This window comes from Pantherophis guttatus, chromosome 5 (genome assembly GCF_059756535.1).
Source record: "Pantherophis guttatus breed Tessera chromosome 5, ASM5975653v1, whole genome shotgun sequence".
Taxonomy (NCBI): Eukaryota; Metazoa; Chordata; class Lepidosauria; order Squamata; family Colubridae; genus Pantherophis; species Pantherophis guttatus.
In genome coordinates, this window is record NC_142067.1 from 37,196,036 (window position 1) to 37,220,754 (window position 24,719).

Below are 24,719 nucleotides of genomic sequence, written 5' to 3' on the forward strand. Positions count from 1 at the left end.
TTACTCGCTGATGCCCTTCCTGTCGCCAATGCAGAGTTTTGTTCAGCAGATATATTCTCATTGTGCCCAGAGAGAAATATCTGCCTCTACCTAGGATCGAACTCACAACCTGATTGTGAGGCGAGAGCTCCATCTCTAGGCCACCGCATCACTTCCAAAATATAAGCACTTAGATTTATATACCGCTTCATAATGCTTTACAACTCTCTCTATAAACGGTTTACAGAGTCAGCATATTGCCCCCAGCAATCTGGGTCCTCATTTTACCAACCTCGGAAGGATGGGAGAGTTGAGTCAACTTGAACTGGTCAGAATCGAAGTCCTGGAGTAAGCAGTGAGTTAGCCCTGCAGTACTGCATTCTAACCACTCTTGTAATTTCTTTCCTGCTACATTACTGGCTCTCACATAGGATATGCACTGGGTAAAAATAGAGAATTTCCCTCCATCAATAGAGGAGGGGGGGGGGTGTAAACGTCAGGCAAAATCCTTTATAAATAGGGACATGATATAATTAACATCTGTATCTCTGACAATTTAATAAAGACTATATAAATTATTCTTATAAATAACCATGTAACAGGAGTCAGATACCATTTTTTTTCAACTAACAAAGTTTGTTAAAGTTTGTGTGAAATTGCCGATCATTGAATGCATTGAGTGGCTTGATAAAATAGGGTAGTTATGCAGATTACATGTGAGACACATTACAACTACCTTATCAATAATTACAGTGTTTTTTTATAATCCAGTTTGTTGAAACTTTTTGGAATTGCCCGAATCAACTGATGTGTGTGAGTTCAACAACCTCTTATTCAAAAACAGTCACTAATCGGACTGTCCTAGACTACTGAAATGCTCTAACAATTTGCTAGCTGAAAAAAAGTGTTATTAGACTTCTTCTGATTTTTTTGCCTCTATAGACTAACATATCAAGATAATAATGTATGCCTTAGTAACACATTTCATATCATGTTCTGTTTTATTTACATTTTCAAAGCATCAGTCTAACATACATCACGGTCTTCAGACTAGTTTTTAAATCCAGTTCTCAAAAGCAGGCTTCATCAGATGGATGTATAAATGAGGGGGGGGGGTTGGTGTTCAGTTGTCAGCTATTAAAAAAAGAAAACAGAAAAAAAATCTAAAGTGAACAACCAATCCACCAGTAAAATTTGCAAAGAACAGATTTGTGAGTGTAAATGTATACATCTCCCTCTTGGAAGATCTACCATAGAGAAACCAGGCTTGGAGCTCTATTGTATTTCATAGAGATATGCACCACAGAGACAAAAGCAGTTTTCGTTGTTCTACAAGCAAGAGCGGTACCCAGTTGGCGCATGCGCGTGCCTAATTGACGCTTCCTCTCCCTCCTTTTGCGCATGCTCTCTCTCTCTGGCAAAGCAGCCGAAGGAAAAGGCGTGTGCCAGTTCCGCCGTCGGGCAGGAGGGACATGGCAGTAGCGGGCGTTACGAGGGTATTTTCGCGGGGGAAGCAGAAATGGGGTTCCCCTCTCGCCCGTAGAACAGGCTTAGGCTTCCCTCAGTTGCTGGGTAAGTGCGGAGTGGGCGAGGCCTTGAGATCCTGCTTCGTCCCACAAGCCGAATAGAGGAAAAGGGCAGCGACCGAGGAGACGCCTCCACTTGGCGCTAATTTGTAATTAAGATCGGGATTCGATTGATGCCACCTCGACGAAAATGCACGTGTCTTTTACACATCAATGGGAAAGAATATATGCTATTTTTCTTCGGTCATAGTGGTTTCCCCCCCCCCCCAAAAAAAATCACAGATTTTTTTCCCCAAAACGTTGAGCTTTAGTTTTACTAAATTCTTTCAATCGAGTCTCAATTCCCTATTAATCCCCTTTCATTGCGTGGAATCTTCAAGGTTGAACATGTTACATTCAAGAATGAATAAAGAGTGCTGCTTTTTGTGCGGGTATAAAGTATTCTATAGACCTGCTGCCGAGATACACGAATAATGCCGATTTACGTTGTGCAGTTATTGTAAGTCAGTCTACCTGCGCTATCTATCTAGGCTATGTTATTGTTAACAGCAAAAATCGGTAATAACATGCATGTTGAGTGCTGTACGCCTGTTTATTGGGCTTTCAGATGTATTTGGCTGCAATATTCAGAATAGCCAATTAGTGCCGTCACACTTGCTGAAGGTGATCAGATGATTTGTATTTCCAGAAGAGAAGGAAGAATGTTGAAGTTGGAAAGAGCCATCACAAATCACTATCAGTATCCCTTCCCTTGTAAAACCCTGCAGCCTTGGAAAATAGTTTACAAGTACATTGTAAAACTATTACAAAACACTGTTTATTTTCTCATCTGAAATTATAATTCCATCCTTTACATGTTAAGTGTTAAAAAATTTAAATCGTGGTTTCGTAAAAATAGATTTTTTTAAATTCCTGTTTTTGCCTCAACCATTGAAATAAATAAACTTTAAAAACTGTCTGTTTTTATGTAGATTAATAAATCTGTAATCCAGGTTCACTTAAGGAATACCTCTTTATTGCGAGCTGGTTAGCTTTTAGTCTATGGCAAAAGATTATTGGACATTCACAGATCTATTACAGTGTGTTGTTTGGTAGGTTCCACACTAGATTAATTTTATGACTTGTTAGGATGTGTACCAAAACAACTCTGACCTTTGTTTTTTTGTAATGAGTGGGAGGTGCTGCTTAAGTAGTTTTAACTCCCTCCAAACGTTTTAAAGATTTTTTAAAAATATATTTATATTTATAAATACGTATACATAGTTTCAAGCCAGACATTAGCACATGAATTTCCTCCCACAAATACACTATGTGGAGATTGTGAAAGAGTGAAATAGGAGGATATTGTAAAACTAGGAGTTGAACATCATATAAAATTAATAAAAGGTTATACATCAGAATAATTTTCTCAAATTTCCTAGATTCAACGATGTCATTTCAAAGTATTTGGGATCCTAAAACATGCCCCAAACTTTATGTAGTGACTCCATATGAAAAGTTGTGAATTCCAGCCTTAATGTGTGGATTTAATCAATGTCAGTTTCTTTTTATTTGCATAAAAATTATTTTAATACTGTCACCAAAATATGAATGGTTTGCTGATTTTTTTGTTTAGGCTGTAAACAGAAATCTTCACACAGTTTGCTTAACCGGCCTGATCAACCCAAACTAGCTTATAATAAGCTGAAAGGGAGGAGTCCAGGGGTTGTCTTCCTGCCCGGTATTTTTTCAAATATGAATGGTATAAAGGCACTTGCATTAGAAGATTTCTGCAAATCAGTTGGTCATGCTTTTGTAAGGTATATTTTTTTAAAACTATTGCTTGGTGATATGTAATTAACTAATTTATATATGACTTTCTAAAGTGTTGCTTTGTTGTTAAATTTATCAATCCCATTCACTGCCTGTCGGGTATTTTAATGTTATATATAAATTAACAATACTGCGAAAAACATAAGCATGATAATCCACTCATTAAATTGGCAAAAACTAATATAGAATATTACGGCTCTCTAAAGGGGAACTGGTAACTTTTATTTTCTGCTATGTGGGTTTCTTTATCCAAACCTATCCTTTATGGAAAGTGTGGCATATAATAGTGAAGTATAATGACAGCGAAGTATAAAGGTAGGATCAACAAGGACCTGGTTATCCAAAGGACCATCTCCCATTGTTTCTACCATTTGATACATTCAGACAGAGTGAACAAACTCCGAGTCCTTTCTCTGCTGCCATTTTGTGGAACTTAGAAAGCTTGCCCTCTCCTGAGGTGCTGAAAAGCCCTTAAAACATGGCTTCGTGGCCAATGTGTTTAGCAGCAGGGAAGGGCTCTCACATTGTATTTTAATGGCTATTTTTAATCCAAGCTATTTTGTTTTGTCCACTTTCATTATTTTAACTTATTTTTAGATTTTATGAGATACCCAGAGTCTGTTGAAGTGGAAAGCTATAATTATTAATGAAATGAATAATAATAAAATCATGGAATATAATAAAAATATCAAAGCAAAAATATCAAAATATCATAATATGAAGCCCATCATAGTAATCCAAATAAGAAATTATAAAGGCATTAATTATTATAATTATCTCCCAAAAGATACCTTATATGACATAGGGCATAGGCTATATAAAGCATTCCTGGTCACTGATGAAATGTAATCTTGTAGTACTGGATCTATGAGTATTCTAAGAAGTTTCAGAAACACTACTCCGGAGCAAGTGGTTATACTTTTTTTGTAAAATTCTTCATCTGCTTGTCAGAACTGTTTCTTTTTTTGTCAGAACTGAGCTTCCATTTATATACCTGCATTTAGTCCTTCATCCATATTTAGATTTAGGATTCTATAGCTTCTTTAACATTAGTAAAAGAAGTGTAAAGTTTAGATGCCATTTGCATATTAAAACAATCCAGCATTTACATGTCAAATTATTTCCAGTATACATAATATAGGTGCAAACTAGGGCCCTGACAAAATCAGCGAAGAGGTCAAGCATACATTACCACTGTAAGAAAATATTCAGCCAACTAGGACTGGGACTTGTATAATAACATACCCCATATCAACCATATGTTCCAAGAGATAATATGGTTGACAGTATTGAGACAGTGGTGAAAGAATAATTAGACATGCATTTCAGTTGTAAGTACCGTATGTACCAAGCATCAGAATTGTCAAGAATATTTCTGTTGCAACTCTTGCATGAACAGAAATTATAACATCTTTATTTTGATAACTATTGGTAGCCCCATTGAGTGCTGCTTGTAAAACCCTAACTTTATTTGGACTCTTTTTTTTTTTTTTTTAATTCACAGGTTTGATTACAGAGGCTGTGGGAATTCAGAAGGCAATGTAAAAGAGTGTACTTTAGGAAAGTGGCGGAAAGATGTGCTTTCAGTACTGGATGAACTCACAGAGGGACCACAGGTTGCCTAGCTTTATTTTTAAACAAAGCATAATGTTTATTCAACTTTTACTGCCTTCCTTCCTTCCTTCCTTCCTTTCTTCCTTCCTTCCTTCCTTCCTTTCTTTCTTTCTTTCTTTTTGAAAATAGATGAATATATTCATACAATAGCTGCTGTTTTAGAGAAGCTGATATAAAGACTGTTCAACTATCCATGCTTAAAAGAGAAAAGATGGTTCAGAACTTGCCTAAGCTTACTCATAGCACTTTTTAGCATTCCTTCAAAACAAATAATGTTTTTATATAAGCTTAGGAAGAGAGACATATTTAAGGAATTGCTGACGGTGGAATGTAATCACTTTCGTACAATCCAGATCACTTTATTTCTCTCGAACCTGGATCACTGTGTCATCCTGGCAAATATAGTCTTGATTTGTAAAATACTTTTGATTGGTGATGGTTACTGTGTTAGCATTGTTGCTTATTATCTCTACAAAATCGCCTTTTAAATCAAACTGCTTTAAGAATACAGAAAAGTTTGAAACTATGCTAAATAATAAGCCTTATTAATACAAGTTCCAGTTTAACTACTGTGCTATTGTTTATTTCCAAATGAGCCAAGTATAGATGAATGAATATCATAGTACTATGCAATTTTTGCTTATGTGAAGAAATCATGGAGTCTTGAGTTAATTTTATTTTTTTCATTACATTTCTTTTGTATGTCACTAGGAGTCAAAAATGATTTGATGGCACATAATCAAAATCTCCTTAAACTAGCTCACATTGTTAATATAAGTAACATTATTCAACTATAGTTTAAAATTATATGGTACTGTGAACAAGCCTCTTGTATATTGACTTATTAAAAATAATAGATATGTAAAATACTGTGAATACGGTTCCATGTTCAATAACACTTATATTTAATAGGCAGTTCTGTAATTTATCTTATTAAGTATACTGATGTATATGTCTGTGAGCTGTTTATGTAACAAAAGTGCTATTAATATTTTTATGTTAAGATTTTAGTTGGTTCCAGTTTGGGTGGATGGTTGATGCTTCATGCTGCAATTGCCCGTCCAGAAAAAATAGCTGCACTAGTTGGAATAGCTGTAGGTGCAGACCATATTGTATCAACTTTTCAACAACTTCCTGTAGAGGTAAGTAGCAATATAGATCTGGTATTCAAATGCAAGTGTACCCTCTTGTTTCTTGAATATACAATCCTAGTTAAGGACCTGGGAAATTGTGATGTCAGCTGGAACAGGAGTACTACTTGAGGATTAGGAAGAATAATAGTCTTTTATTATGTAAAGTATATGTGGTAATGTTTTAAAAAGCCCCCTTTTAAAATATCTGAAGTAACTGAAGTAACTTAGGGTTATCCCAACAAACCAAGTTGAAAATGGTTAAGCCAAAACTGCTGCTTCACCCTGCTTCAGGGTTTACAAAATTTCATTTTTACTGCAATCATTCTTTACTTTCCATTGTGTATGATTCAGGTAAAGACCCAAAGGATTGAATTGATGTGAGGTCAGTGAAGAATCTAAGCCAGTGAATAAAAGATAAAATATGATGAGCTAAAGCTTATTAGGAAATGTTGAGCAGAAAGAAGTTAGTGGAACCTTTTTGTGATAAAGCTCTCAGATTCAATGTAATCTTGCTCTTCATGGACAGAATTTGATATAGTTCCTGGAGCAACACCTTGCAATATTATCTGCTTATTTTTTCAACAAGTGGACTCCAATGAAACAAAAAGGTTTCTCTCTTATATCAGTTCCATCACTTAAGAGGTTTGTCTATGTCCCTTTTGGCTGTCTTGACAAACCAGAACAAAAGTTGGTTCCATGTAATAGCAATAGAACTTAGATTTATATACCTCTTCACAGCCCTCTCTAAGCGGTTTACAGAGTCAGCATATTTGCCCCCATCAATCTGGATCCTCAGTTTAAACACCTCGAAAGGATGGAAGACTGTCAGCCTTTAGCTGGTGAGACTTAAACTCAGCAGAATTAGCCTGCAATACCGCATTCTAACCACTGCGCCACCTTGGCTCTTGAATAGAACACTTAATTGAAGAAGGGATGTTTTTGTGAGCCTTAAAAGAGCAGTAAAGCCATTCAAGTCATTAGGATGGAGCCTAATGTTCCTAATACCATAATTTAATGCAAATCTGTGAAAGGCAAGTGAAAAGGACCACACAGTTTTGCATTTTTTTTCAGTTTCAGTCCGCATATTATGTACATGCTTCCTCTCTAGATTAGATTGTGACCTTCATTGTTAGCCTTCCAGAAAATGTTAAAAAAAAAATCAAACAGCTGTTCTGGGGGCCTTTGGGAAATAATTGATTACTGGTTTAGTTCCTACTTTGCATGTGTTTTCATTGGCTGTTATATTTTTATTGTGTTTTTCTTGCTGTAAACATTGAGGAATAAATAAGCAACCAAATATATAAATAAATAAGACTTTAGTTGCTGGGAGGTGATATTACGTATAGATAGGTTTGTGATAGGTCTAATAAATCTCCAAGAGTTTATATTAATACTTTATGTGAACCAGAATCCTCTTTCAGAAAGAGAAATTGTTCAGTTATTCATGCTAAGAAGTATTCAGACTAAAGGATTTTCATGCATTGTACATGAGTGTGTTTCAAATGTTGTTTGGAACTTCAGTAGGTACTGTGGATAATGTATATTTTCAGCCAAAGTATAATAATTTTGAGAACATTTTGTGGTTACTTTTGTAAAATTGTTGCTTGGGAGGTTGGCTTCTGAGTACTGAGCACTAATTTATAAAATGTTACCATCCATTCTTTATAGAGTGCCATTCCTGCATTTCTGCCTTTCTTTCCAGTATATCAACCTTACGCATGTTTAACATCTTAGGCAAAAAAAGAAATAGAAGAAAAGGGTGAATGGAAACTCCCAACCAAACACAGTGAAGAAGGATTTTACTCTGTGCCATATGAACTCATTCAGGAAGCAGAAAATCACTGTGTGTTGAGCAGTCCACTACCTATTAAGTGTCCTGTAAGACTTATCCATGGCTTAAAGGATGAAGATATTCCATGGCAGATTTCTATGAAACTTGCAGAGAATATTGTCAGTGGAGATGTGGATATTATTCTCCGCAAATCTGGCCAACATCGGATGAAAGAGAAAGATGATATCAAAGTTATTGTGTATACTGTGGAAGATTTAATTGAGCAGCTAAGTACTTAATGTGAATTGTGTTGTATCTAAGTTTACAAATGGTTCTAGAAGAGAAAAAGAAAATAATTTCAAAAGGGTGACTGGTCAACTAGAACCTGGAGCTTTAAAATTATTTCTTATTTTTTAATTTATTTTTTTTTTCTGTAAATACAGTTATTTCTTTAATGCTGCATTTGCACAAGTAATAAAATGAGAAGAAATGCTACCGTTAACCACATTTTACCACATGCAAATCATCACTATGCAATATGCATTTCTAATATTTTGTACTCTGGTATATTAATGTCAATAAATAATATGCTTTTTATCTTTGGGTGAAGCATGACTTATTTTCCTTTTTATACCTTAAATACAAACTATACTGTTCTTCCAATTGATTTGTGAAGTATAAGTTGTCTGTGCATGTTAGAATTGTAGCTAAAATTATTTCTTATGTGTATTTATGTGTATACATATATAATCAGGTATTTTTTAGTATTGGAAAATATTAAAAACTAGGGGTAAGTATGCTCTGTATTGAATTAATTTAAATTATTAATTTTTATTTCTATGTTCAAAGTTTTATTTCTTACAAAAGCTATGTATATGTAGAATTGTTTTTCCTTAGTTGAACAGAAAATAAATTCAGATACCATTAAAAGTCAACCATAACAGCAGGAGTTTAGTAAATTACTAACATCCTGTTGTTAATGGCTGACTTTGTATGTTGCAAGGCAAACATTGAATCCATTTCAGCTGCAAAACAGGTGACATGGATGATGAAATTAAAGATTCAAATATTCAGTAGCTAAATGTATGACAGTCTGTAGATATCTTGTTGCTAACTATTGCAAATAGAATTGCCTAAGCGCATAGTTTTTAAAAGACTTTAACCAGTATATGAAATGCAGATGACATTGTAAAATGTTCTAAATCACAAAAATTAGGCAGTAGTATGAAAGCAGTGGACCTAAATTCACCATGAGTAATTAATCATGAAGTATTTACAGGAGAAATACATAGGTCTGGAATGGCTTTCAGTCTCAAATTTGTTATAAAAAGAAAATATCTGGCTTAAAACAAAGTCCCAATAGCTTGTTTTCCAGAAATCAAACATTAGCAGGAAATGAGGGCAATATAAAACTAATGTTATACAGATCTAATTATTTCAGTATTTTAACGTTGGTTCTATCTTGGCTGTTGAGCAGTAAATTTGAAAGCAGAATCTAGAGCAAATGATGTCTTCCTTTTTTTTTTTGATATGCATAACACACACAGACGCACACACACTCATATAATGCAAAAATGCCTGAAGGCCAAGGATGTTCCTTTCAGCTGAGTGAGCCAGAGAGTTGGCTTTGAAATCTTGTTGCGTTCATAGTTACGATTGAATAAATGGCTGTAATTATTTTTTGTACATCAACGCTAAGATGTATGAAAGTGATTAGGGGCATTTATTTGCTTATTTAACCAATCTCATACCTCTCCAATTATAGACTTCGAAAGACACTTAAAAATGTAGAATTATATTAGTAATAAAGCATAGTATTCTAGGATGAAAAAAGTGACACTTTAAATAATAGCAACAGAATAAATATGTAGCAGCTATCATATTTAAGAATCTACCCACTGTCAACCTCAAAACATCGCGGTTGTCATTCAGGTGGGCAGAGGGAGGGAACCCCTGTTTACCAGGTGTCATGTCCAGAGTGAGTGCCGTTGCCGATTCCACCTTGCTTGCCATTTCCGCAATAGCAGCCAGAATGTGGATGCCTTGGATAGGACCGATGCCACTGAGGGAGCTATTACAGCAGCTCCAACTCTATCGCCACTGCACAGCTGAGAGGTGGACCCAGAAGTAACTACAGAGTTTCTGATGTTCTGAGGACTGCTTTTAAAGGCGGGATAACTAATCAATGAATAATGTTCAGCGGATTGGGACCATTTCTAGATCTGCTTGCCTCCAGCAGTTGTGGGTGCTCCATCACTGGAGGTTTTGAAGAGGAGACTGGGCAGCTATTTAAATAACAGAGCAACAGAGTTGGAAGGGGCCTTGGAGATCTTCTAGTCCAGTGATGGCGAACCTTTCTGGCACCGAGTGCCAAAAAGGTCACGTGGAAATGTTGCACGCACACGCACGTGCTCATTGGGGCCACGCTCCAGAAAAGCCAAACTTCCGGGTTCTACCACGCATGTGCGCCCAATGATCAGAGGGCCGGCACGCATGCGCAATCTGGTTTTTCCGCACTGCCACGTGCGTGAAAGGATCACGCTCTGGAAAAGCTGAACTTCTGGGTTCTGGTGCACATGCACACCCAACAATCAGCTGGCTGGCATGCATGCACAATCTGGTTTTTCCACACTGCTCCGTGCATGAAGGGATCACACTCTGGAAAAGCTGAACTGCCGGGTCTGGTGCGCATGCACACCCAACAATCAGCTGGCTGGCGTGCATGCGCAGACCAGTTTTCAGCACTGCTGCGCACGCAAAGGACACCTGATCATTGTGTGTGCATGCGTGCCAGAGACCTGGAAGACAAACAGGCAAGGCCGTAAGTGATGGGTGACATGGTTTCGTGTGCCACTTTGGGCAGGCATGCCATAGGTTCGCCGTCACGGTTCTAGTCCAACCTCCTGCTCAGGCAGGAAACACTATACTATCCCACACAAATGGCTGTACAATCGCTTCCTGAAAACCTCCAGTGATAGAGCACTCACAAATTCTGTTGGCAAGTTGTTCCACTGGTTAATTGTTTTCATTGTTAGGGATTTTGTCCTTAATTTTAGGTTGCTTCTCTCCTTGATCAGTTTCCGTCTATTGCTTCTTGTCTTGCTTTTAAGTTCTTTGGAGAATAAGTTGACCCCCTCTTCTTTGTGACAGCCCCTCAAATATTAGAACACTGCTATCATGTTCCCCCCCAATCCTTCTTTTCATTAAACTAGATACACCCAATTCCAGCAACTGTCCTTCGTTATGTTTTAGCCTCCAGTCCCCTAATCATCTTTGTTGCTGTTCTCTGCCCTCCTCTGTCCATGCTGAGAAACTGGCTGGGACATGTTCAGAAAGTCCAAACAAGGTATACCATATATATTGGGAAATTCCAAAATTGCAAAATCAAATTCTGATTATTATTTTTTTACAGAACTTGGCTGAGGGAAGACTTGTAAGATTATGCCACCATCTTCTGGAAGAATTTGGAAAGATTTGGCAGAAAGTGGAGAACAAAAAGAAAGGAAACCAAGGCCGCTTTGAAGAAAGGTACTCCTTGACTTAAAACAGCTCATTTAGTGACCGTTCAAAGTTACAACTGCACTGAAAAAAGTGACTTAGGACCATTTTCCACAGCATTTCCCTGGGTCATGCAATCAAAATTCAGATGCTTGGCCACTGATTCACATTTACGACGGTTGCAGTGTCCCTGGATCATGCAATCAACTTTTGTGACTTTCTGAAAAGCCAAGTCAATGGGGAAGCCAGATTCATTTAACAACGGTGTGATTAATTTAACAACTGCAGTGATTCACTTAATGGTGGCAAGAGTGGTTCGTAAAATGGGACAAAACTCACTTAAAAATGTCTCACTTAGCAACAGAAATTTTGGGCTCAATCGTAAGTCAAGGACCAGCTTAGGTTGTTGGAAATCAACCATGCTGCAATGGTCATCAGTGTGAAAAATAACTGTAAATCATTTTCTACAGTGCTATTGTAGCTTCGAACGAACACGAAATGAACAGTTATAAATTGAGAACTACCGTATTTTTCAGAGTATAAGATGCACTGGAGTATAAGATGCACCTACCTTTTTTGGTGAGGAAAAGAAGAAAAAGAAACCTCCCTCTGCCTCTGAGCAATTTTGCCTTGTTACAGCAAACAGCCTGCTTTACTTTCATTTTCGTTTTCAGCATAGCTTGATTAGCACAAGGGGACAAAAATCTGCTCCAGCAATTTACCTCTTTGCAGCAAGCAGCAGAGCCCTGCGCAAAACAGCTGAGAGCAAATCATCTGAGAGTCAGGAGGCCGATCCAATCAACTTGTGCTAATTAGGCTGTGCTGAAGCTGAAACAACTCCCTTAATCCATTCAAAGGTCATTAAATCAGGGATGGACCCAGTGTTACCTGGTTTATGACGGGTGCAACTTACAACCTGTAAGGCCGGCCTCATTCACGGCTGAAAGTTGAAAGGACTGCCTGTAACAGATATTAGGAGGGGACCAGTGCTCGGCCACCTTCTGGCTTAACAAACTAAGTTGACAAATGTCACATGCTTTCCAAACACGATCAGGGACCATGAGAAGACGCGTTTGGGATCCAGAGGTTTTCATGAAGGCTTTTATTCGATGCTCCATCTATGTGGATAATAATGAGCATCTTTTTGGAAGACATTAGATCTTCCCCCAGGGGAGTGTGCAGTTCTCTGCATCTGCCCTACTCTACGCGTTCCTATTTCTGCTGGAAGACGACCAAGAGTGGAGATGTTCCAGACATCGTCGATGGTTGATGGTTGCTACCACTCTTCTCCATTGGCACCTGTGGCTCTGTGACCTCATGGAACCTTCTCTCTCTGAAATTAAATTGTCCTGTCTTTCTCCAGGGCCTGTTTCCACAATCTCCCTGCCAGGTCCTGTTTCCACGATGTTCCTTCGTGGTCCTTCACAATGTAAGAATTCTCTCCATGCTTCCTCTCTTTCCCCAAATACCAGCTGGAAGGCAGGTACCCAGAGGATCATTGGTTGCTCCCTCCCCTCTTTGGGAGAGCTTTATAGCTCCCGCTGCCTTAAGAAAGCTCAAAACATCCTTAAGGATCCATTTCATCCTGCCCCCCCCCCCTTTTTTTGAACTATTACCATCTGGCAGATGGTACAGGACAATAAAAACAAGGACAAATAGGCTGAAAAGCAGCTTCTATCCCAGAGCAGTAACTATATTGAATTCTTCTGTATTGTGCAATATTAACGCAATATCAGGGTTTTCAATTCAATTGCATACAATGTGAGGGAGGTATGTTTTTGTTTTATTTATATAGGATTTTTTAAAAGTATAATATACAGTGAAGATGGCACTTAATTTCATTGTACGAGGTGCCATCACAATAAAGTAAACTACTAAATTATTAAACTATTATTGCTTGGTCTCGGAGATCCTCCTGTTGACTTTGGAGAGGAGTTGACTACTAATAAGACCCGGCTTGATCTGATGGCCACACTGCCGAAAGATTTCTTCCATTGAATCAGCTGCAGCCTAAACCACCAAGGCTTCGCAATCAGCTTGCAGATCCCGGACCTGAAACGAATCCAGAAAACAAATGATTTCCGGGATCAACCATGAGAACCAGCCCTGATCAGCGACAGAGCTTCTAGAGAAAAATTCCTTGCTTCAAGCGAGGGAACTTTGAAACTCACAGAGGAAAACTTCTTCGATTTGTTTGGAAGTCACCACATCCAGTTTCATGTATTGCGTGCAGCAGCCTAGGCACATAAAAAGAAAACATTGATGCAGTTAGTAGAGATGGCTAAATCGACTGATTCAAGAAAAAAACACGCAATTCATTGGTTTCCACTTGGAACAGTCGCTTTGGGACTTTACAGGATGGTTACAGGAATTGGGTATGTCTGGAGGTCTAATGAAAAGAAGGACTAGATGTAACTGTTCTTCATGTGTTTTTGTCTCCAGGCCTCACTGGAGGCTTTTAAGAAGAGATTGGACAGCCACTTGTCTGAAATGGAATAGGGTCACCTGCTTTAGCAGGGAGTTGGACTAGAAGACCTCTAAGGTCCCTTCCAACTCTATTATGTTCTATGACTGTGCAAACAGTGCAAACAGTTAAGGCACCCTGCTATTAAGCTGGTTATTAAGACCAGCTGCCTGCAATTACTGCAGGGTTCGAATCTCGCCAAGGCTCAAGGTTGACTCAGCCTTCCATCCTTTCTAAGGTAGGTGAAATGAGGACCCAGTTTGTGGGGGCAATAAGCTGACTTGGTATAAATATACAAAAGGATGAAGGCTATTGCTGAGCACATTGTAAGCCGCCCTGAGTCTTCGGAGAAGGGCGGCATATAAATCAAATTAAAAAAAAAAAAAAAAAAAACATCACCTTGGAAAAAAACCTAAGCAGCATTGAATTCAGTTAATACTAGAATGGGAGGCCGCATGGAAATATTTCCAGACAGAAAACCACTGCTGTGGGGTTGCCTACACAATAGAGAGGGATACAGGCCAGGTAGTCCTCGACTTATAACAGTCCTTTTAGTGAAGGAGACAGGAAGTGGAAACCATAGCAAGGAAGAAGGCTTCCTGGTCCTTCTCTTCACTAGACTAGCCATGCCCAGTTCCTGTAACCGTTCTTCATCTGTTTTAGTCTTCAATCCCCTAATCAACCTGGTTGCTCTCCTCTGCACTTTTTCAAGGAGAGATTCAACCTGGAAATAAGGAGGAATTTCCTGACAGTGGGAACAATCAACCCATGGAACAGAAGTTGTCTCCAGAAGTTCTAGGAGCTTCATCACTGGAGGCTTTCAAGAAGAGGCTGGACTGCCATCTGTCAGAGATGGTGTAGTAGGGTCTCCTGCTTGGGCGGGGGGGTTGGACTAGATGACCTACAAGCTCCCTTCCAACTCTGTTAATCTATTAATCTGATGACCACAGCGTCTCCGTCCTGAAAGGAGACCTCTCTCAAGATCTCCAACAGGATGATGGACAAGCTAACCAGGTGCCAAATCTCTCTACAGGTAGTCCTTCACTTACGACCACAACTGAGCCTAAAATGTCTATTGCTAAGCCAGACCGTTGTTAAGTGAGTTTTTCCCCATTTGGGGGGAAATGGAACGACCTGCCCCCGGAGATACGTAGGATACCAGATCTCCGTGCTTTTCGCCGTGCCCTCAAAACTTTTCTATTTCATCAAGCTGGGCTGGCGTAACACCCCGCCCCCCTTAGATATTTTTAATTGTAAATGGATTTTAGTCGGGAGGTTTTTAATTTTGGCCCAAAATTTGTTTAATTCTTTTAAAATTTCAAATTTTGTATTGGGATGTTTTTTATTCTAGGCTGTGCCCCGCCCTGAGTCCAGCAGGAGAAGGGCGGTATAAAAATTTAATAAAATAAAGTAAATAAATTTTACGACCATTCTTGTCGCAGTTGTTAAGGGAATCTCTGCAGGGGTTAAGTTAGTAGCAGAGTTGTTAAGTGAATCGGGCTTCCCCATGGACTTTGCTTGTCAGAAGGTCACAAAAGGGGATCACATGACCCTGTTTATTCATAATTGCCTAATAAGGGAAATAAAAGGAAGAAAACATCACTCCCACCCACACTGAAATGACAAGCCACATATATAAAAACAGAGAAACCACTTCCTTCCAGCACTGATGATGTTACGTAGTTGGGTCATGAAACGTCTGCAAGAAAACAACCAAGCAGAGAGCACCAAGTACCCCACAATTCAACCCTGATTCTCTTCTATTGGTACTAGGCAAACCATAAAGCAGAAAACAATACCTAATCAAAGAAGGACAAAGCAGAAAACCTACACCTACATCAAAATGATAGGGGATTAAGGAGAGATTAAACCCTGCCCTCTAGTGTATTGATGCTGTCACCTAGTTGGGTTCATGAAAGATCTTCAAGAAAACAACCAAGTTCAGGGAGCACCAAGGAGCTCACAACTTCAGGATTGTCCAAATCTCTTTGCATTCTCCAGGGGGTCCACGTGGTACAACCACATTGCTCTGAGTGAAGATGGTGGTACAGAGTGAGCTCATAGAGAAGGGAGCATGAACAGACCAGGAGCTCAAGTTTTGCAGCCCTTCAACTCACCTCTTTCATCCGACCATTTGCCAGTTGTATGACTAGTGGAACAAGGCTGTTCAGAATATTTTTGGTCACATTACTGTTATGTATCTCCTTCACCCCTTACAGGAGCATGCCAAAAATAGTGATGGAGGTATTCTTCAGTTCGATGTCATCCTACAAAGGAAGACAAACAGGTTAGTCCCTTCAATAGCAGAAAATTGATGTAGCTCAATGCTGAACTGTTGGGTTCTTGGGGTGGTTGGTGGCTGCCATGCAGAAGTTTCTTTAAGTTTTCAGGAGAACACACAAGTTCAGAGCACACTTATTCCCAGTTCAATGTCCATGGAGATGGTCAATCATCCAGGTCATGGTTGCCCCAAAGTTGTGGACTCCAACTCCAGTATGCTGGCTGGAGAGTTCTGGGAGTTGAAGTCCTCACCTCTTAAAGTCGCCAAGGTTGAAAAATACTGATCTACACCAGTGTTGTTCAATCTTAGCAGCTCCTTCTGGAGTTCTCAGGCCAGCAGAGTTGAAGTCCATACAGCTTAAAGTGTCTGAAATCAAGCAACACCAATCTAGATTTTCTAGATGTGAAGAATTGTCATTTTTTTAGATAGGGTGTCTGGTGTTCTAGATTTTCTAGGTGGACAAATGGTTTGGTGAAGCTGAAGAAAATGGCAACCTTCCTTCTCTTCTACTTCATCTGGCACTTCTCCAGCTCTCTAGAAGGGCTCAAGGATCATCTGCAAGTTTATACACTGTTTTAGATGAGCACAACACAGTGGTTGCTGAACTATTTAAAAATTTCTAAGATTTTTGATAAAATTAGAATTCTGCAGATGGTACTCAGGCCATCTTTATGGGAGAAAGAGAGAGAGAGAGAGAGAGAGAGAGAGAAAGGGAGGGAGAGAGGGAGAGAGGGAAGGAGGCAGGGAGGAGGGAGAGAAATCGAGATCGAGGGAGAGAGGGAGAGGGGAGGAGGGGGAGAGAGAAAGAAATGGAGGGAGGTAGAGAGGGAAGGAGGGAGGGAGGAGGGGGAGAGAGAGAAAGAGAGAGAGATGGAGGGAGGGAGGGAGGGAGAGAGAGGGGAGAAACTAGTTTGTCGTGATTTGGTTGACTTACGTCAGGAAATATTTCAATTGGAGAGGAATAAGATTGACAGCCTTGCGTCCATAGGTTGCTACATCAAGATGTCTGAAGGGTCCAGAGAGCTTCCTTAGCTATACTCTTTTCTGGGTGATAGGCACAGTTTATGACAGGCATGAAAACTGGCTCTAAGATCTTCTTCTGGAGGAAACAGGGAAAGAAACGAGCAATTAAACACGGTCACTGGAGATCTCTGAGTCTAGTAGTGATCATGACAAACACATAGAACCCACAGAACATAGAATAACACGGTTGAAAAGGAACTTGGAGGTCTTCTAGTCCTGCTCAAGAAGGAGACCCCATACCATTTCAAATAAATGGTTGTTCAGTCTCTTCTCGAAAACCTCCAGTGATGGAGAACCCACAACTTCTGGAGGCAAGTCGTTCCAATGATTAATTGTTCTTACAGTCAGGAAATTTCTCCTTAGGTCTAGGTTGGTTCTCTCCTTGATTAATTTCCATCCATTCCAGCTTCTTGTTCTGTTTTCAGATCTTCTCCAAGAGGATCTAGTCTCAACTTGATCCTTCAGATCTTCCAGGGGTGCACCCATGTTTGTAGAAGAGACACCACTTTAGCTGAATGCATCCTCTTTCTGCTGGTTGTCTTCTTCGTCTCCTTCTTCTATCCTTTCCAGCCTTGCAGACTTCCCAGAGAGTGAGGTCACACCTGCTACTATGTTGGAAGCAGGGGTGAAATGCTACTGTTTCAGACCGGTTCAGGCGAACCGGTAGCGTAGATTAGGGCTGGTTTGGCAAACCCATTGTGATTGCTGGCTAGCAATGTCCCTGAACTAGTGCGCGGTCTGCAACCCTGACATGCTTGCCTGCCTTTCATGCGGCCTTCCTGGCATCCCTGTGGCCAGCTTGCGAAGGCTGGCAAGTGAAAGACCACGGGAGGGCAGGCAAGCATGGCAGGGCTGTGGGTAAGGGAGCTAACAGCCTACTCCCTTCGCCGCAGCCCTGCCATGCTTGTCTACCTTCCACGCTGCCTTCCTGGCAGTCCCCATGCCCACTTGCCTTCCGAGTTTGCCATCCAGCCTGGCCTGGCCAGTGGGTGGGTGGGCGGCCCTTGGTAGAGATGCAGCCGCTGCTCCGGGGCTGAGAGGGGCGGCGCCACCGTGGCGGTGCTCCAGGAGGGCAAGCTGATGTCCTGGATGGTGCTGCACTTGTGGTGCCCTCCCGAAGCACCACCGCCACCATTCACTTTCATTTCATGGTGGGAGAAGGAAGAAAGCGAACGGCGGCACTGCGGTGGTTCTTGAAAGGGCAGCGGGCATCCCGGGGCTGCTGCATATGCACCCGCCCCATTTCTGCAAAGGCAGAGCTGCCCCCCCTCAGGGTGATCCAAAGAGAGGAAGGGGATGCTGCAGAAAAGGCTGCATTCCACCCACGCTTGCGTGCCTCTCGTGCTGGCTCTGTGGGGCTTGGGGCTCCGAAGCAGCCCACTGGCTTCCTTCCTGGCCACCTGACTGCTCTCTTTGCAGATCATCCCAGCTGACTGCTGGCACCACTCCGGGAACTCAGCCCATGGAGTTGCTTCCCGGCGGTGAAGAAGCAGAGCGAGAGGCGCAGAAGCTGCCAGCTGGGCAGCAGTCCCATGTGTGAGGAGTGGGCCAGGTCCAGGCACAATCATGGAGCCCGTGGCGCTTTCTCTTTGGCCTAGGCGGCGATGCTTACCCAGGAGGGCCAGTGTAAGGATCAGGTCACTGCACTTGTGGTCGTGCAGCTGGTGGGTGTGGGACATGGCATGGCATGGGCAGACATGGCATGGGTAGAGAGGTCGATGCAGCCCCACTGAGGCCACCCTGGCCAAGCAATCGCTGTGTCTCCCCAACAACAGGCACATTGGGGTCGCCTTGCCCACCGCCTCTTCTGTTCGCTGCATGTGGAAGGGGCCATCGCCATCTCTCTCACCGCCTTCCCTCTTTGCCTGGTTGCAGACCTCTACCTGCCCTCCCTGAGCACTGCTGCCATTCACTTTCTTCCTTCTCCTGCCGCGAAATGAAAGCAAACAATGGCGGTGGTGCTTCGGGAGGGCAAGTGAAGATCTGCAGCCAGGTGGGGAGGGAGAGCAGTGGGTTGTTCCAGGAAGGATCTGGCGTTTCCCTCAGCTTCAAACGCTGAGATTTGAGGTCTACAAATTGTGTTAAAGGGTGAGCTATTGATGGTTGGATGGAAGGGAAATGAACTGAGCGTGGGATGGAAAGAGCGCAGGGCTGGCCCTGGCCGCGGCTAACTGCATCATCCCACCCTGGCCCGCCTAGCTTCAGCTCCATATGCCGATGGAGGCTTGGAGGGTTCAGGTGAATGTGCACCCCAACCCTGAGGCATTAGCGATGAACTAAAAGGCGCTTGCTTCCCCGTCGCTCTGGGATTCAAACCCTCCCCCTAAGCAAATGTGACAGGTGACAGGGAGTCCTGTGCAAGTTCTGAGAAAGCCAGATTTTGGGTTCCTGGGCCCCGTTTAAAGCCCTTTGGCCTCAGGAGTTCTACAGGAAGTTTAGAATGGAACTGGCCACCAAGGAAGTCTTTTCCCCATGCTCTCTTTGTCTCACGTTCAGTTCATTTCCCTTCCACGCAACCTTCAATAGCTCACCCTTTAACACGATTTGTAGACCTCAAATCTCAGCGTTTGCAGCTGAGGGAAATGCCAGGCCCTTCCAAATGCAGCGCACACTGGTCCACGTGGGTAAGCGTTGCCACCCAGGCCGAAGAGAAAGATCTGCAAAGAGAGCAAGCAGGTGGCTGGGTGGGAATCCAATGGGCTGTTTCGGAGCCCCAAGCCCCGTGAGCCAGCATGGAAGGCACAGGTGGAAGGCAGCCTTTTCTGCAGTATCCCCCTCCCCACTTTGGATCACCCTGCGGGGGGGTCCTCTGCCTTTGCAGAAACGGGGCAGGTGGTTTGTATGGAGGATTGGTGGGGGGGGAGAATGTGCGGCCTTTCGGGATGGAGAGGGGGGGCAAGGGAAGGCTCCGAGGTTCACTTGGGCAGTCAAGCCAGATGGCGGAGGGAAACTCAAAGCGTTGGGGGCTTCAGAAGGGCAAAATGTGCTTCAGAATGTGCAGCAGCTGGCTCTAACAGTGAGTGACATCAAGTTGGCCACACCCACCAAGCCACACCCTCATAACCGGTAGCGACAATTTTTAGATTTCCCAACTGCTTGGAAGCCACTCACTTCCTACCCCCCATCTCTTACCTCAAAGGGGTGCTGCATAAGGTACCCCAGTCCTCGAACAATAAATATTTGAATGAGAGGATACGGCTGAGTCATCCATTCGCGGAGAACATCTAGAAGCATCTTAAAGAAGTTTCCAACTTCTGGGTGATACAAAAGCTGAGGAAGAAGAGTGGAGATACAGAGAATTAGCAAAGCAAAGGAAGGGAACTTCCCTGAGAGCCTCTGCTAAGAGATGCCACTTTCAGCCATTACGGGGAGAGAAAAAGAAAATAGAGTCCTCGGTTAGTGACCAAGCACTGACAAAAGGGACACGTCCATTTTTCAGACTTATGACCACTGTAGCATCCTCACGGTCATGTGATAAAAATTTGGGTACTTGCCGCTCCATATTTATGACGGTTGCAGTGTTTTGAGGTTACGTGATCCCTTTTGTGATAGGCTGATAGGCTAAGTCAGGGGAGAAACCAGATTCACTTAACAACCGTGTGACTTACTTAACAACTGCAACAATTCACTGAACAACTGTGACAGGGAAGGTGGTACAATGGGGCAAAAGGTGCTTAAGATCTGTTTCACTTAGCAACAGAAATTTGGGGCTCAGTTGCGGTCGTAAGTCGAGGACAACTTTTAGAAGGAAATTACTGAAAGATCTGGTTTATCCTAAATATTTGACTACGGCATTGGCTTAAGGACTGCTGCAATCACTTAGTGACCACTGGAGGTTCTATGACTGTCATATGTCAAGGACTATAACATGGCAAAAGGTAGTGTAAATGCTAGCTGTAAGAATACAAAACTGCCTATAATGCAAAGAAGAAAAGGAATTGTGGTCATTGAGCCTTCCTTCCTTCCTTCCTTCCTTCCTTCCTTCCTTCCTTCCTTCCTTCCTTCCTTCCTTCCTTCCTTCCTTCCTTCCTTCCTTCCTCCCTCCCTCCCTCCTTCCCTCCCTTCCTTCTTTCCTCCCTCCCTCCCTCCCCCCTCCCTCCCCACCAACAACTTCTGGAGGAAAGCCATTCCACCAATTAACAGAATAGCAGAAGACCTTGGAGGTCTTCTAGTCCAACCCCCCGCTCAACTAGGAGACCCTCTACAACAGGCATCCTCAAACTAAGTATCTGGCCTGCGGAGTACTGTGATTAAGCCCCACCCCTTGCCCAGCCCCTAACTATGGGCCTTATCTTCCAGTGAGGCAGCTGTAAGGCCAGCTGAGGGGTGATCTCGATGGTGCAGCCTTGAAAAGCAGCTCTGGGCTTGTAAAGTACTGCTTTAAGTTAAAAGTCTTTGAAAATAATTTAAATGGGAGCTTAGGAAGGAGAAAGGCAAAAAAATGGACAGTTAAATTGGCCACGTCCATCCAGTCACATGACCACCTAGCCACACCTACCCACCCAGTCCGGTCCCTCAACAGTCGGAGGGACTGTGAATTGTCCCCCTGTTTAAAAGGTTTGAGGACCCCTGCTCTACAATGTCAGGCAAATGGCTGTCCAGTCTATTCTTCAAGTCCTCCAGTGATGGAGCACCCACAACTTCTAGTTTCTAACCATAAAGTTCTGGTGAATCCTTGAGCTCCAGAATGTTGGGGTGCATCCCAAGGTCTCCTCACCTCCAAGAAGAAAACTATCCCAATGGTCTTCTCTCGTAGATCAGGACGGTGCAGGTATTCATTGGCCTGTCTGAATATCACCTTCAGCTCATGGGAGAAACAGGCTCAAGCTCAACCCTTCAAGACTGAGTGGCTGTGGTTCCCGGCATCCCGATATAGTCAGTTGACTCCATCCCTGACTATTGGGGGCGAGTCTTTGGCCCCCTCGGAGAGTGCTCACAATCTGGGAGTCCTCCTGGTTACGCAATTGTCCTTGGAGGAACATCTGACGGCTGTAGCCAGGGGGACTTTTTGTCAGGTCCGCCTGATCCACCAGTTGCGGCCCTTTCTTGATCGGGATTCCCTATGCACAGTCACTCACGCCCTCGTCACCTCTCACCTGGACTACTGCAACGCTCTCTACATGGGGCTCTCCTTGAAGGGCACCCAGAGGCTCCAACTGGTCCAGAATGCAGCTGCACGGGTAGTTATGGGAGCTGCATGATGCTCCCATACAACACCTCTCCTACGTGAGCTGCACTGGCTCCCAGTGGTCTTCTGGGTGCGCTTCAAAGAGTTGGTTATATCCTTTAAAGCGCTCCATGGCATAGGACCTAGATATCTTCGAGACTGCCTGCTGCTACCGATGGCCTCCCATCGACCTGTGCGCTCCCACAGAGACGGCCTCCTCGGGGTGCCATCAGCCAAACAATGTAGGCTGGTGACCCCCAGGGGGAAGGCCTTCTGTGTGGGGGCACCTACCCTCTGGAACCAGCTGCCCCCAGAGATAAGGAGAATCCAAGACCTTGGTGCCTTCCGCCGTGCCCTTAAAGCTTTCTTTTTTCAGCAAGCCGGGCTGGCCTAACACTTTTTTTAAAATTGTTTTTAATTGTTTTGTCATTGCTTTTAATTATGGGGCCAAATATATATATCTTTTTAATTGTATTTTAATGTTTGTAGTTTATGTTTTTACTTTGGCTGTACACTGCCCTGAGTCCTTAGGGAGAAGGGCGGTATATATATTTGATATAAAATAAAAATAAAATAAAAGAGTAGCTGAACAACTTCCTAAAAGAATAAATATGGAGAGATCAGACAATATCTGCTGGTTAAGGAGAAGAAAATCACCAAGCTAGAGAAATCATGATCTGAATTATCGATAAATGAATTACTCAATGAAGTACTCCATTTAGAGAATTTCTCACCCTCCCTCTCTCTCTCTCTCTTTCTCTCCCTCCCTCTCTCCCACTCCCGTCCCTCCCTTTCTCTTTCTCTCTTTCTCCCTCCCTCTCTCCTCTTCCTCTTTCTCACCCTCCCAGTTCCTCTCTTTCTCTCTTCCTCTCCCCTTCCCTCCCTCTTCCCCCTCCCTCACTTTCTTTCTCTCTCTGCCTCTTCTTCTCCCTCTCCCCTCCCAACCCTCTCTCACCCTCCCTCTCTTTCTCACTCTCCGCTTCCCTCCCTCTCCTTCCCTGTAACCTTCCCTCTCTCTCACTTTCACCTTCTGTATCTCCCTCCCTCTTTCTCTCTCTCTCCTCTCCGTCTCACTCTCCTCTCTCTCACCTTCCCTCTCTCTCTCTCTGCCTCTTCTTCCTCAGCCTCTCCCCTCCCCTCCCTCTCTCACCCACTGTCACTTGTAGCCAAGCTCTTTTGACTTTTAATTTCTTACTGGACCAGGTAGAAAATAGCTTCAAACAAAGTGTCCAGGCTCAAAAGCATATCCCAGCATCCCCAAATTTGTATTCCTCCTTACACACATGATCAAGTTTTGGATAGCTTGCACTGCGGTGCTAAATCAAACAAAGAAAGAAGAGTTGATGTGAATCATTCAACTGATCCCTCCTGCAAAGCCTAGGCTTGCGCTGACGCCAATCAGCCTCCTGCTGCTGTTCGGGGTAGCACTTCGCGGCTTGTGCAGCAACCACAAAACACAATGCAAAACAAACAACAACAAATTGGCCTCCCATTTTTTTCTTCCCCCTCAAATAATAGAGTTGATTAAGTTTCCTTGGTCACTAAGAAGCATAATTTAGAATTTGTAGGAAGTCAGCAGATACACACACACACACAGAGAGAGAGAGAGACACAGACACACACACAGAGAGAAGGAGGCTTTCCTAGGATCAAATAATTCCCTTCTCTCCACTACCAGGAAAACATTCCAGGTGGTCCCTCCAACAGTTAAATTTTATGAATGAGATACTTTTGCATCTATGGAGAAAACTGGAGCATTTCATTCAATATCCATCCATAGAAAGCCTGGCCTACAACCACAGTTCCCCCAGGATGGGACTCATGGGATTAAGAATTTACATCCCCCACCCAAACTCTAAGGACAGGACAGGACCTTTAGGATCTAAGAGAATTTACCCACCACCTTTAGAATAGCAAGAGACACAAGGCTCATTACATTGCACAACCCCCCTGAAGCATCTCAAACACAACCCAGAACCCTATGAAAATCCACCCATTTAATCAGCCGTTTTGTCAGCCACTCCTTAAATATTGCTGCGGTTACTGCACTTTCTGGAAACTAAATCAACAGAGACCTCCTTTCAATGCGGCCTGCCTCCATTTTATTTCCAGAGTCGTCCTTCCGGCTTGGAACTGGACTGGATTTTTCTTCCCACCATTTTTCTTCTTCTTCGTAACTCCAGGAGAAATAAACAACAAACAACAACAAAAAAAAAACAGAAGCCACAAACACCTGGCCCAGGAAGAGGTAATGGCAGCCACAAAATAAAGATGTTGGGGAAAAACGGTGGTGTATTCTGAAGAGTGTGTGACTACACAACAGGGATTTCCTAGCTGGTGAGATGCATGCAACGATGAATCAGTTTGCAAAGCAGCCTGTAACTTAGAGATCATGGTTTGCCCAGGCTAACATGAACTTGGGATAAAAGTGGGCTTGAACTGCACACTGGC

General features: G+C 42.6%; 1 protein-coding gene and 1 long non-coding RNA gene across 3 annotated transcripts; one reads left to right on the forward strand and one right to left on the reverse strand.

The window, feature by feature from the left end:
* The first annotated feature begins 1,375 nt into the window (after positions 1 to 1,375).
* ABHD10 (abhydrolase domain containing 10, depalmitoylase) lies at positions 1,376 to 24,485 on the forward strand. Of its 2 annotated transcripts, XM_087894929.1 has the most exons (7): positions 1,376 to 1,551; positions 3,121 to 3,304; positions 4,822 to 4,933; positions 5,936 to 6,073; positions 11,248 to 11,363; positions 16,017 to 16,084; positions 24,381 to 24,485. In XM_087894929.1, exons 1-7 carry the CDS (start codon positions 1,452 to 1,454, stop codon positions 24,443 to 24,445), a joined length of 783 nt encoding a protein of 260 aa, XP_087751055.1. In that variant the 5' UTR covers positions 1,376 to 1,451; the 3' UTR covers positions 24,446 to 24,485. The 2 variants fall into 2 exon arrangements, with proteins under 2 accessions (XP_087751055.1, XP_034269224.1); XM_034413333.3 differs by lacking the exons at positions 11,248 to 11,363; positions 16,017 to 16,084; positions 24,381 to 24,485 and adding an exon at positions 7,799 to 8,432 and having other exon boundaries at positions 1,377 to 1,551.
* LOC117663298 (uncharacterized) lies at positions 13,259 to 16,049 on the reverse strand. The gene is made up of 3 exons (XR_004590669.3): positions 15,915 to 16,049; positions 13,505 to 13,570; positions 13,259 to 13,385 (listed from the first exon to the last, which is right to left on the reverse strand). It is a non-coding gene; the product is annotated as an uncharacterized LOC117663298 (long non-coding RNA).
* Positions 24,486 to 24,719: the final 234 nt, after the last annotated feature.